General features: G+C 38.5%; 1 protein-coding gene across 1 annotated transcript in view; it reads right to left on the reverse strand.

The window, feature by feature from the left end:
• Positions 1-14,215, reverse strand: part of CAP2 (CAP, adenylate cyclase-associated protein, 2 (yeast)) — a 63,147-nt gene that overhangs the window by 30,355 nt on the left and 18,577 nt on the right. Inside the window, exon 4 of the mRNA XM_014941072.1 lies at positions 6,206-6,283. Within this exon, the coding sequence (XP_014796558.1) occupies positions 6,206-6,283 (78 nt within the window). The remainder of the gene's footprint in view (positions 1-6,205; positions 6,284-14,215) is intronic.

The raw sequence follows: 14,215 nt of genomic DNA on the forward strand, positions 1-14,215 counted from the left end.
AAACTGTAAGACTGCCAAGTTCAAGAAGTAGTCCTGGAGTCTGCAAAACTTTCAGAATTCAAAAATCATTGACTGTGGTCTGATTTAGACCAAAGTAAAATAAGAAAAAAAAAAAAACCCTAACTCATGAATTGAGAAGCCCTGCTCTTCTGTCAGCTGTATCCGCGGTGTTTTCCCTTTTAGAAGATCATGCACAGCCCAGAAGTCCTGGGAAACAATTGGGTACACAGAGAAAGGAGTGCACTGGTTTGGATTTGGGTCTAGCAGAAAGAAAAAATATGATACTTAGTGGGAAAGGGAGTGTCCTGTCAGCACAGCTCAGTGGGATCTCACATGGTGCAGTCTGAATATGAACATTGCTACAGGGATTGAAAACTAGCCTGGTAATAAGAGTCTGTATGATCCTCAAAATTGCTTAGCGGGTATGTCAGGTGAGGAGCTAGACAAGATAGAAATTCTTATCTTTGATAATGTCTTCCCTACAGGGTAATGCTGTTCTTAGTCCAAGTACTGGAGTAAAGAAGTGCAAATAGCCTTTGCTTACTGAAGTCTGGTTCCTGCACAAAACTTGAACTGCTGGAGAGTCTGTGCCTGGTGGTGTTGATGTGAGGCAGTCTAGAGGTGTGCAATACTGTGCATCTCTGGCTCTAGCTCTCTAACATACAGGCTGGGAGATGTAGCGCTGATCACACGGCCCTTCTTTATTCCCTGGATCCCTAGGTGTTTCTGGGCCTTCTCACAGCTGCGTGCACTGCCCCTGGGGCAGAACTGAATCTCAAATGCATCCATCTTTTCACTGCAGGGGCTATTAACCTGGGAGTTTTGGGAAACAAAAGTGAGGAAAGAGAAATGGTACAAGGATACCTACAGAAGTTAACTGCAAGAAAGATATTGAGGTGCTGGAGCGTGTCCAAAGAAGAGCAATGAAACTGGTGCAGGGCCTAGAGAACAAGTCTTAGGAGGAGCGGCTGAGGGAACTGGGGTTGTTCAGCCTGGAGAAAAGGATGCTCCGGGGAGACCTTATCACTCTCTACAATTTACCTGAAAGGAGATTGTAGCAAGGTGGGAGTTGGTCTCTTCTCCCAAGTAACAGGCAATAGGACAAGAAGAAATGGCTTCAAATTGCACCAGGGGAGGTTTAGATGGGATATTAGGAAAAGCTTTTTCACTGAAAAGGTTATCAAGCATTGGAACAGGCTGCCCAGGGAAGTGGTTGAATTGCCATCCCTGGAGGTATTTAAAGGGTGTGTAGATACAGTGCTCAGGGCCATGGTTTAGTGGTGGACTTGTTAGGTTAATGGTTGGACTCGATGATCTTAAAGATCTTTTCCAACCTAAACAATTCCATGATTCTACGATACTATAATCAGAAAATACAATGAACTTGAGGCTGGCTAAATGCAGTTGAGCACCTTTGAGACAAGATTACAAGATAACAGGTGTCAGGGGGCTATCTGGACCTGAAACTGAGTGAAAGTTTGCAGCAATATCCAAAAATGAGCCTGTGAAAACTGTAAGGCAGCAGGCTAGGGACTGAAAGCTGTCAGTTGGCCCACCACTGCGGCTGTGAGCACGTCGCATGCAGTTGTAGGCTTGCTGATAACAGAAGTATGTCAACAGTTTGGCAAGATTTCAGAGAACAGGACCGGGGGGAAGGGGTTCCCTTTGGAGCTCAGGACTCTCAGGCTCTGTCCATGTCACTCTTGGCACCTTCTCCAAGTTTGGCACCTGAGGACCTTAAAAGGACTGAACCAAATTCTTCCTTAAGCTATTTCTAGACACAGAGGTGCAGATTTGCAGCAGTCAACCAAGTAGAAAGGCTTCAAACTTGGCTCGAACTCTTTTGCATAAGTAAGTAATAAATTAAGGAGGTGAGGAGTATCCTGCTGTTCATATTTCTGGAAAACAGTCAGGGTGATCCCAGTAGGTATGAGAAAAAGTATTGGGAAATGGAATGACATAAGCAAGTCAAGGTAATTAGAAAACAAATCCTGCTAGGATGCAGAATAAGCCCTAGGAGTCCTGTTATTGAACTGTACTCTAAAAATAGAAGAGAGAAAAAAAATGAGCAATCTTACACTGACAGAGAATAGGGAAATATTCACCTTTGATTTCTAGGTAAAAAATATGAGAATAAGTCACAGACATTGCCACAACTATTCTACTCCTACAATAAATTTTTTGTTTGACTATAAAACACCCTCAGGATTTGTTGTGACGGCTCTAAGTTTAACTTCAAGTACAGTTTATTGTGTTTCAGGGTTTTTTCCCTTTTCTAGGAAAAAAAGGGATAGGTCTCCTTTACCTCTCACTTTCTTCCACCCCTCTCCCACCTGTGTGCACAATCTGGGTATTTAAGCTAGGTATTTAATTGGAATGTTTGTCTGCACAATGTTAGTAATTAAATCCACGAGCTCTGGCAGTCATATGAACTCAGCATATTTTTTAAATGAGAAATTACGTAATCGTTTATAGTCTGAACTGCATCTGTCATTGAAATCCGTTTGTAGAACTTCTTACCATGAGTATGCTCATTGTGGGTATGTTTATATTGATTCACAGAAAAACTTATCTCGTTAATTAGTTCCCAGCATGGGAACAATGGAACATTTGTGCCCTCAAAGCAACTCTTAAAATTGTTTGAACTTGTAAAGTGAAATGAAACAACTCATAAAGAGAAGACAGTATATAAGTTACCATTCACAAAGAATTCAATGCAGTGACTTTGAGCAGAGATCATGTACATTAGTGTTCTTGATCATGAATTAAAAAAAATGTTAAACAGATAAACTTGCTCAGGAACATTAATAGCTTTTAAAATTATTATACAATAAAATATTTCAATTAGAACTGTATTTCACTTAGAGAATGGCGTATAGAAAATTCAGATCCAGACTGTTTCATAGTCTTTTGTAAAAGTTTATGTTAAAATCTATTTTCTGAGTTGCCCAAGCAACACGTAAACACGTGGTCTCAAAATACCTTTTTTAGCAGCTTCTCACAGAAAGCAGTATTTTCATTTTTTCCCCTTCTCCATCTTCTCTGTACTATCTCATATATAGTAAAACATTTAGGATAGACTTTTTTTTGCTTTAATATTGGAAGTTTGGCATCAGAAAATAATTTCTAATAAGTGGATGAACTGAAGAACCCCATCTTGCTGAATGAGGCTGTATCCAGCAGCCATTAGCTGGGATATACACAAACAGGAATATCAACTGGTGGTTTTGTCATGTGATCTCTTCCACTGCACATACAAATATAGAACATGACCATAAAAAGTAACAGAACATGCTCTCTGCGAAGTAATTTATTGCAGTTGATGCTAGATTGGTATGCCAGCTGGAATTACCTTCTTGGCTCCTACTATTTTCACATATACAGATAATAAAGGCTGTGCACTGCAACAGATTCCAAATGAAAAAATATCAACATTATTAACAAGAAACAAAACTCTGCAAAGGCAACTTCAGCAAGCTTAACTGTTTGAAAATGTTTGATTGTGACTAGGAGTTAAAAAGCTGAATGAATACTAGGGCTTCAACATTTTCATAGAGAGAAAAAATACTGCTTTTTGTACGATACACATTTCTTCCTTTGCTGAGCACAACAAAAATCTAAGGATTATTATATATATAGGAGCTTTCTTTTTGTTTGAATTCCTTATCCATTAGTTTGTTAGCTGCAAGAGCTGAGCTAATTTATTTTTCCAGGGCATTTTCCCCTCCCTCTTTTTTTTTTAAAGGCACCATGTATGACATCCCAACATGACAGGAACTCAGTAAATCCCCTCAGTCTCCACACCGCTGTCTCTGAATGTCTACAAAGCTACTATGCCATAATCGCAACTCGCTGGCTCATTCACAGCTTTACATTATAAAGCAAACAGTCTAGACAGCTGAATGACAGAATTACTCTCTTTTCTCTTGCATTTATAGATATGCTGTCATCTTCATTTGCTTTTCTCTACTCTGTGCATTCTGATACACTAATGATCAGCTTTCCTGTTTGGATTCCACACTGACTCCATGGCTCTAGGCTATAAATACAACCAGAGCCCAGATGACATCACATCAATAAGGTCCTGGGGGGGAAGGGGGAGAGGACTCCTGCTTGTTTCCTTCTCCTGGGTTAGCTGGTGATAACCAGCTTTTTCAAAATGGTTAACCAATGGGGCTTTACAATAGGATTTTTTTCCCCACTGAGATGGAGATATGAGAAGCCTAGTGCCTGGAACTGTCACTCTCTGTAGCGGAAATTACTGTTCAAGTTGCACAGAAAAAGCAGCCTTCAATTATTTTAAGGTCTGTCTATAGTGTAGCTGAATGTATCTGTGCAAAAATATGTGCAAAAAAGAGAAAAAGAATGAACAACAACATGTGTTTGGGTGCCTATAAAAATGTGTACCTAACAGTCCTTACGTAAAAAAAAAATTAAGTAACTGGGCTGCGTTCTCACTGAGAAAGAAACTTTATTCTGTAATATTCCTGGTATTTTAACTTTGGAATGATGTGTACACACATACCATGTGGTATTTCCTCAGTGCTAAAAGATAGTGAAATGATAAAAAAAGTATGCTTCCTTGCCGTCGCTGGCAGAAATCTATGCAAGCCTGATAACGAGCAACTAAGACATGGCCAGCTCTGCTGACCTTTATGACAAGTTTTTATTATTTGTCGCTTTTCTTAATGCTGTCATTCTGGATTGCTAGGGAATCTCTTTTTACATCTGTTCTTTTTTTTTGTTTGCTGTTTGCTGTTTGCTGTTTTGTTGCCCTTTTTTTTTTTGCCTGTTTTGTTACCATCTAACGTTGGAAAGTTTCTAAACTTTAGAGCTGAAAAAAATCTCAAAGCCTTGACTTGAGGTCAGAAAGTTGTAATGGTGAAAGTGGGGAGAAGCCATTGCCATTCTCACTTGAAAAGCAGAGAAAATCCTACCACCAGCACATCAGCACAGGAGGCCGAACAGTGGGCCAAAGCTCTTACTCTTACCAGAGCTGGGACAACACCAACACTTCAAAACATCACATTATGGGCCATCAGAAACTGTTCATTGGGGAATATTTTACCTATGAGTATGAAGAGTTTTGTGGGTCACTGGGTGCAATTGTATTCACAGCCAATATAAATGATGGCTTGAGGACTGTACCAATGGGAATTTTGCCTGTTCTCTGTGAGTCATGACCCACTTTTACTCTCTGAGATCAGGGACAGCTGGAAAAACAACTGATCCCTTCTTCCTTGGAACTCTATAAATCTAAAGTCTCGCCTGGAAGATCTGTGGTTGTTTTTTTGTTTTTTTCTTGAGTACCCTTGCCATTAAAACATACTGATTAGAAAAACTTTTAATTTGTGTCTCTAAGAACAATAGTGACAGCAAAACTTCAGTAATTTATACCACTGGCAGAGTTCTGTTTGAAAATACGGAGTTTAATGAACCACAGAGCAGGGAGCTAGTGGAAAAAGACAGAACTGAAGGCCCTGTAGAAAGTGTGAAAGTGAAATCTTCATTCTCTGCACACTCCAAGAAGGAGGATCCGAGGGGGTCCCACAGAAGGGCTGCGTGATTGCTATTCCCAGGAATGATACAGTGCTATTGGCCACAACCTTGTGCCCTCCAGAAACTACAGATGAGATTTCATAACAGCTCGGCAGCTTCCCTGGGCTTTCTAGTTGTGAGGCGAGGATTTAGATAGTTGCCACTAAAATAAGTCTATAAATCAGCTTGATATAAATTATTTTTTCATTTTCTTGACAAAATGCTTTGCCTTCCTTCCAGAATTGGCCTAACCTGGACCTCAATTTGGAGAATACTGAGTCTATGGACTGGTATTGATTTTTCTCTTAATAGTTTATCCCCTGACTTCAAAGTCTGACATAGAGCATCCCTGTGTTGCTAGCAAAAAGCTATTCTATTCCATGGCATTTCCAGCTTTCCAGAGAAACACTGGTCCCACTTACAGCCATAAAGTGGAAACCTCCTTTGGTTTCTTCAATGATCTTATATGTACTGGTACAGAAAAGGTTCTTTACTCTGAACCCTGGCTTTTTGATTATTACAGTGCCATGGTAATAACACTGAAAGCAAGCATCTAAGTGCACTGTATAAAGCAACAAATAAGCAAATGCTGGGACTGATATTAAACATAGAGCAACACAGCCTTTTTAATACACTGCCTCTTGAAACGCGAGGTCACTTTTCTTACCTCTTGAGGCTCTTGACATTGAGATGCTAACACCAGGAAAGATCTCTGCGCTTGGAAAGCAGCACGTACCATCTCTGCCTGTAACAAAAGGAGGAATATAAATTAAACCTTAGCCTGTAACCTCCAATACCTCTTCTTGGCAGCTCAAAGTCAAGTGTGACAGCTCAAATCTTTCTTGCTGCTTCTCATCTAAATCACAGCAACACTGACTGGAAGAAATGTATTACACTACTGGCTTAGCTATAAATTTTTTTGAAATCTAAGGTTAAGTTCCTTATCTTTTTCAGATAGGAAATAAAACGAGTTGATATGCAGTCTTTTGGTTATCATTTATAAGATTAGTCACAGGAGGACTTAATTTTAAAACTTCAGAGAATGTCTAGGCATTTTAATGGCGATGTTTATACTCACATGCATGATAACAACTTAACTACTGCTGAGAATGGCAACCCACAAACTTTCTGTTGAACTGTAACTAGGGTGCAGTGATGTTTAAGATGAGTTGAGCTTGGCATATTTGCTGAGGGACTACACTGTAATTTACTCCTTGCCTGTCCTCTGTGAGCAGACCCTAAGATAGATGGATGGTGGCTGAAGATTTTTCAGCAATTTCCCCCCCCTCAACTCTAGAATTTGGGTTAAAGCTGCGTCTGACAGCATGTTTACATGCTAACAGTGTGGATGGGAGGTAAATCTCTACACTCCTTGGTGTTCCCTACTGTTGAAAGTTCTGGCCTTTTTTGGGTTTTTTTAAACACTACACATTTTCTGTACATTATGAATGATGTGTATTTATTAGAATCTAATCCCCATTTCAGTATCACCTATACCTCCTTCAAGTGAATGAGTAGTGACTAGGAGAAAGCATTATTGGTATAGAAAAGAACTATTCATAACTAGTATATATTGCTAACTAAAACTGAACCAAACCAAGTGGTGTTAAGTTAATCTAATATGAATAGGTACATTTATAACCACTTTGTGAGAGGGTGGGGAAGTTCATGCTGTTTTTCCTTGGGGTTTCTTCAATCTAAAAAGAAAACAAGGAAATTTTATATACAGGCCTATGTGGATGCAACTTAAAATACATAAAAGTCAGGAAATTTGAAGTTACAGCAAAGTAAAACAGCCAAATTGTGTGTATTCATCTTAAAATGTGATGGCATGAATAAAACATAACCTGCCAGGATGAAACTCACTACAAGAAAGATGGTAAAAGAGGCACAACTTGGACATTTGGGGAGAAGGGGATATTGTGGTCTGACAGGCTGAGATTTGGAAGAGGGGAATCATGTCTATAAATAGATAAATAAATAAATAATAAGGGAAATTGTATGACCCTAGGAAACTTAAATTTTCCAGACATAGACATAAATACCATCAGTAATAGCGAGGTTTAGATATTCTTAGACATTTCAGGGGACTGACTTTTTGGTACAGAAATTCATAAAACAACAAAGTGTGTGCTATTTTAAACTTGGGGTTTTTTGTGTGAGGAGGATCTTGCAGAACATCTGACCAAAAACTAATGTTCTAGGGGGAAGTTATTATGAATGGATTCAGTTCTTCTAAAATTATAAGACAGACAAAAATAAATCTATAGCTAAGGCTTCATATTATAGAATGGCAAACTTTTAGAAAATAGAAAAATCAGTGAATGAAGATGAATGGCCTGAGGAACTTCATTATTTGAATGCAGGAAAGGATAGATTTACATTAAGAATGGAAATAATCTATAAGTGCTGAGCAGGAGGGAGAAATTGAAGAAAAGGGCTAGAGTGTCTCAATGAACAAATAACTAAAGCAAGATGTTAAGATTAGGTATAAAACCCTCAAAGAGTAAGAAGAGGCCTTGATTATCAAGGAGAGCTTTTTTTTCAGGCATTATAAAACACAGAAGCAAAGGAATGATGGATAAAGGCCTCATTGAACTATACCTTGCACAGAAGAGTAAAACGAAGCTGTGGGTTTTTTAGCTAGTGGAACCATAAAGAAATAAAGGGATGAAGTGAGGCCATAGCAGTGACCTGTTGGGCATGCCTACATTATTCTTGATGTTATAGTTTACCTGTTGTTGAATAAATGCTTTTTCCCAATTTCAAGGAAGTTTATGTACATGAAGATATTGAAAGGATAGCTAAGGAGGATGATGATAAGTGAGTGGGAATTACATCATTTGAAAGGGAAGTCAAATATATGTAGCTTAGTGTTACAAAATCATTGGGTCTATATTATCTTCATTGTAGAGTACTGAAGACACTGGCAATTGGAAGTACAAGTAGAAAAGATTTTAAATACATATAATTTGGAGATAGTACCAGATGACAGAAGTATGCAATCAGGGATTGGGCAAATATGCCCAAGAAGAGGGGGAAAAAGTATGTCAAGTGGCCATGGCTGTTGGTGTGCACAGCTTCAGCACCATGCACATTTAGAATTGATTTGAAACGAGTGTTTAAAATCACATACAAAAATTAAAAATGGGAGAAATTAGAATGGGATTACCCATGGTTTCAAATCATTACTTTTGGGGATTGTTTAGAGTTTCCAGTTTCTTAGACAAGGATAATGTGTAAGATCTAGTATATTTAGATATTATATAAAATGCTTGTTGTACATCCTCATAGGGAACTCATACTTTTAAGTGGAAGTGATGCAAATTAGTGTAAAAACTCTTTAAGTTGAATAAGAAGCTGGATGAAAGGGGACAACAACAGGGTTTAGTACAGGTGGTGTTATTTGAGAGGAGGAAAGTTCCTAGTTGTGTTTCTCAGGCATTAATCTTAGGAACCATTATTATGTTTATTAGTGTCCTAACAGCAAGAATTAGGTGTGCACTCATAAAATTCAGGGGCAACAAAAAATTAGGAGGTTTTAATATTGTCGAGATAGATTGCTGAAGATTGGAAAATGCTGTTATAAAAGCCAGGAAGGTGGCTTTGTGAAAAGAGGTTATGCAGTTCTACAACGAATGTGGCAAAATATTTTCAGTAGAGCTACAGATTTGTTACAACGATTGGAAAGGACCTCCTTTGTAGTTCTGTGCAAAGCACTAGTCATCTGTGTTAAATAAAGATGAGCTTAAATCAGAATTGATGCAGAGAAAACCTATTTGGATGTTTAGAGCAATGAGTACCTGTCATGCAAAGATAAAATTTAAAAGTTGCACTTGCTTTGCTTAGCAACACAGTGGCTGAGGAATATGATTTTTTCTCATATGGCATGTAAATAACAGAGAAGGAAGAAAATGGTAGTGTCAGCATGTGAACACAGGACTGTAAACTGGGTCATGAGTAACTATAGTCTCAAATTTAAAAGATTTCCAACTATCCAAAAAGTGAAGTTCAGGAGGGATCTTCCAAATGCCTACAAAGAACCAGCATTGTTTTAAGACAGAGCTTTAAGTGCTGATAAAACAGGTCATAAAACATGATCAAAGTGCTCTTAGATATAGGAAATTAAGATTGTTTTGTGAGTTCTTGACCATATGCTGAGCTGGTAGTATCAATGAGGTTTGAAACACATGTCTGTTTGGCCATTTGTTAACACGGTATTAAATTCATGCTTTTGAGTTCCCACTGGTCACTCACAGAGGCCGAGAAGGACATTTTTCTCCACTCAGAGTACAAAGTAACAAGTGGTTTCTTGTCTGATTTTTTACCTCTTTCTGCTGAAGCACTGGAATTTGGTCAGAGCTGGAGACAGACTGTTGGATGATGTACACTGATGTTCCTAAAAGACTGACGTTCCCTGAGTATGGCTCATACAAGTGCCTTGCTTGTCTGACCAATGTTAAAACTATTGTTGGATGTGGAATGTGAATGTACTTCTCTTCCAGACATGTTTTACTCTTCTATGTTTATTACTCCTCCTCCTCTACTGCAGAGTGTGGCCAAGGCCACTTCCTCAAAATGTCTGGGAGCTGTCTTTAAGGAATCTTCTGCTACTGAGGGCACCCAAGACATTGGTAATACTCTTTGAGTACTCTGATGCATTAAAAGTGTGATTTTTTGCACTTTCTTATTATCCTAAATTTATTATAGGATGTTGGAAATGTTCAGTGGTCAGTGGACTAGATATTGATTGCAAGGCTTGCACTGTGTGCCCAAAATTTACCCAGCCCTAAAAGCTTTTAGTTGTGTAGCGATCATAGCACTCACATCTCTCACCTTTCAATTTAAATCTTAATCAAAGGATTGTGCTAACACAGGTTTTGCATTTTACACGCAGAATTTTATAAGACTTCTGCCATAGTTACTTCCTTCTTTCTCCAACAGCATTAAAAATGGCTTTCTGAGTTTTACTATTTCCGAGCATGAGGTACTTTTTCCGTGCATCCCATCAAAGTAATAGAAGAGCTTCTTCTCATTAAGAATGCATTAGCTCAGTCTATCACCATTCCAATTCTTTCTTGTAGTCTTTGAAATGTGACATTTCATTGCTACCTCCTCCTACTTCGCAGACAGGCTGTGTAAGTAAGCAGACAGCACTAGGGAGACGATTCTTCCATTAGACCCCCATATCCAGTGAAGACTAATGGAGTGAAAATGGACCGGGGGGGGTTGGGAATTTTTCTCAACAACTTGTGCGACTCAGCCAAAAGATTGCCACAGAACAAATCAGCTGAAACTCTTGCAGTTATAATGGATGATAGTAATGAAGCCTGAGTGTCAAAAATGCATAGGAACCATGAGTAAATTTGTCACAGTAGACTAGACCACAGACTTGCACACATCCATCTGCAGATGGAAATGGGCATATTTTAGAGCAACAGATAATTGACATCTAAAAACTCTGGGTAATCCTTTTGGCATTCTTGGGATTATGCATGGACATCGGAATCATCAGACAGATTCCTCAGATGAGGTTAATATTTTGAAGGAAGCCAGTTCCTCAAAGCATTTCCTACTTCGCTTTTAGCATTTTGTTCTAGAGGCTGGAGGAGATGGCTGTGACAATGTACCTGAATGCCAGGACCGTGTGGTGTTCTATTCACCACTTCAGTTTCCCCCTCAGTAAAGTGTGGAATAAGGTGTCTTAATCCTTTACCTCAGGTGTTTGATAGGTGATTTAGGTGACTGATATGGTTGGAGGAGTCAAGTCTGACACGTATGCAATGTTGGCCCAATTTAATGCCTGTTGAAACCTGTGGCTGGCTACAGTGAGTGACCTCTCTGTCACCATCCCAGTTACAGCATTGACAGGGCACTTTACAGTTAAGCCTGCAGAAGTTAATGGAGGAACTATACATATTTAGAGATCATCTTTTTAATAGCAACTGGTTTAACCTTCTCTGTCACAATACAATGCCAACTTTTGATATTTCCCAGAATGCTTGAAAAATTGCTAGAGGCTCTGTGAGACGCCTAATGGTGACAATGCTTCTGACCTGTTTGAAGTGTGGATTCTACCCAAACTTGCACTATTCTAGACTGAGTAGACACAGATGCACTGAACCCGATGCACAAACTACCAGTTTGCTTTAGTAAAGCTCAGTTCTCCAGAGCAGACATGATATTAGGATCTATCTTTTTCTCATTTAAAATGTTTTATTTAATCTATGTTGCCCCTCCCTCTGGTATCCAAGCACTAATAAATATAAATGTTATTTATGTGACAACAGTTTGGCAAACTACGAGAAGAAATAGGCACATGAATTCAGATCTCAAATTATAAGTAAATTCAGTCTCTGAAAAAAACCACAAACCTAAATAGAAGAGAAACAAACAAAGGATTTCCTAATGAAATTTAGTCAAGAAAATTACCCTATTGACCTGATAATATTAAATTTGTCAAATGTTATTATATTTAATAACATATTTCCTCAGAGTCAAAACACTGAAAAGCATAATGTAAATGTCAGAATGCACTGGACTTCTGTTGTTAGAGAATAATACACATCTGCATATAGATACATGCAAACATTAACAATGATCATTTGCAAATCAAAATACAGCTCTATGTACATTTTGGATTTCTAAAATATACATAATGACTTTATTCTGGAACAAAATAGTAAAGAGGACATGAGGGAAATTAATTGGGATTTAGTGGTCCAGAGTTCTAACCATGGTTTCTGCAGAAATAATTTTGGGTCCTTTGCGTTTAGCAAAAGATATGATGACTGACAGCAAATGACAACTACAGATGGAGCTTTGCTGTTAGGAGCAAAGACCCCAGCCTTTCTCTAAAAGGGACAGTGCTGCCACAGGAAGAGAAACAGTTTGTCTTCTACGTTCTGCTTTCAAGAGCCTCTTCAAAGTGAAGTGGTGAAGTGGCTGGTGGATTGAAGGGAGAAGCAAGAAATGGAAAAAGAATGAAGTTTAGATTAAGTATGAGGCTGCCATAGAAACTATCCAGGCTAGCTGAAGAGACAGTATTTATTTTGTAGAGCTAATTGGCTGATAGAGATTTTTTTAAAACTAGGCCAAATGCTGAAGAGTCAGTGGCAGTTCTCCAAACAGAGCACTTTATACTGGAAAAGGAAAAGGAAAGAAAGCAAAAAACGGTCACCTTTCTCTTACTGGTTCATGCAGAAAACAGGGTTGAAATTCTAGTAAAAACTGAAGTCAATAGGAGATTTACCATTGATTTGGATGGAGCCAGACACTACCTCAGGTACTCTATTTTCTATTTTCAGATAGATACATTTGACTACCACCAATCAGCTGTCCTCTGTTAGTATGTTTTTTTAGTGTTTTTCAGTCTCCATGACCATGTCTATATTAGGGAATTTTTGCTAAAATTTCTCAGCATTGCTACTGCCTGTCCCTTAGCAGTCTAAGGGTACATCAGTGCTGGTCTTTCTAGCTGTTTATATCTGCCAGTGTATTAATCACTGTGTTGTGTAACAGCACAGTGCTAGCCAGTATTACTTATTTGTTGTTTCAGAGTAGCATCTGTACCTCGCTTCATTAACTCTACCTTTCAGTTAACTGGACTGTGACTTAAACCACCCAGAGCTCTTACCTCTGGTGGAGCTCAAACGATATTGAACTTAAAGATCTTTCAGTGCCAGTGATGTGAGACAGATGGATAGACTTGTTTGGGGTAAATCATTGCTGCCATTTTATTTCTCCATATGAAACATGAACTGTACAGATGTACTGGAGTAAAAGGGTATTTAAAGCCATGGCAGTTGCTTTTACATTAATTACAAAATTATTGCCTTGGATAAAGAATGTACAGGTTTTAAAGTTTTGAGTGACCCGAATTGTTTTGATTGATCTCAAGGGATTGTTAATTTAAAAACCTAATGAATACTATTTAAACGTCAGCTTTGATAAATAATTATTAATCTTGGTAGCAGAAGCAGTCAGTTATTTTGTTCATCTGTCATTGTTTCAAACAGATATAAATATTGGGCTGCAGGGCCACTGCAGCTACTGATTACTGCTAAGGGAAGCAGGAGGAGATCATAATCTCCCAAAACTTCTCTAATAAACTACACCCACCAAAGAAGAAGAGCAACTCCAGACCAAAGCTCTTGAATAGCCGATGGTCTCCTAAAGCTTAGGCTGCTTTTGTATCTTCCAGATTCACAAATTCTTCACAAATCTCTTTTACAACAGTCAAATATCCACAACTCTCTTGACCTCTGTTCATTTCAACATCTACATGGAAGTTCCAAAACCAGATGTAGTGTATTGATAGGGATTCCAGAAGAATCAACATAGAAAAATACTGAGAATTGTGTGCAAAAATAAATACTCCACACATTACTGAATGTGTCTCTTTAGAGACTAAAGGGGTTTTTGTTTGTTTGTTTTCAATACCCTTCTTTTCTGAACAGTTTTGAAAATGTTCAATTCAAGTTTGCCATTTGCATTCTGCAAAGAGTCAGTCACCTCCTGGAGATTTTGAAGCCATCTCATTGCACAGCATACAGTCATGGTTCTACATTTAAAGGCCTCCATGTCAGTAGAAATAAAAGATGCTAATGGCTCATTGCAATACCTGATCTTCCGGTCCTTGCTGCTTGCCTATAGACTGGACCTCCCCCAAATTGAT

This window comes from Calidris pugnax, unplaced genomic scaffold (genome assembly GCF_001431845.1).
Source record: "Calidris pugnax isolate Ruff unplaced genomic scaffold, ASM143184v1 scaffold8, whole genome shotgun sequence".
In the NCBI taxonomy this organism is placed as follows: domain Eukaryota; kingdom Metazoa; phylum Chordata; class Aves; order Charadriiformes; family Scolopacidae; genus Calidris; species Calidris pugnax.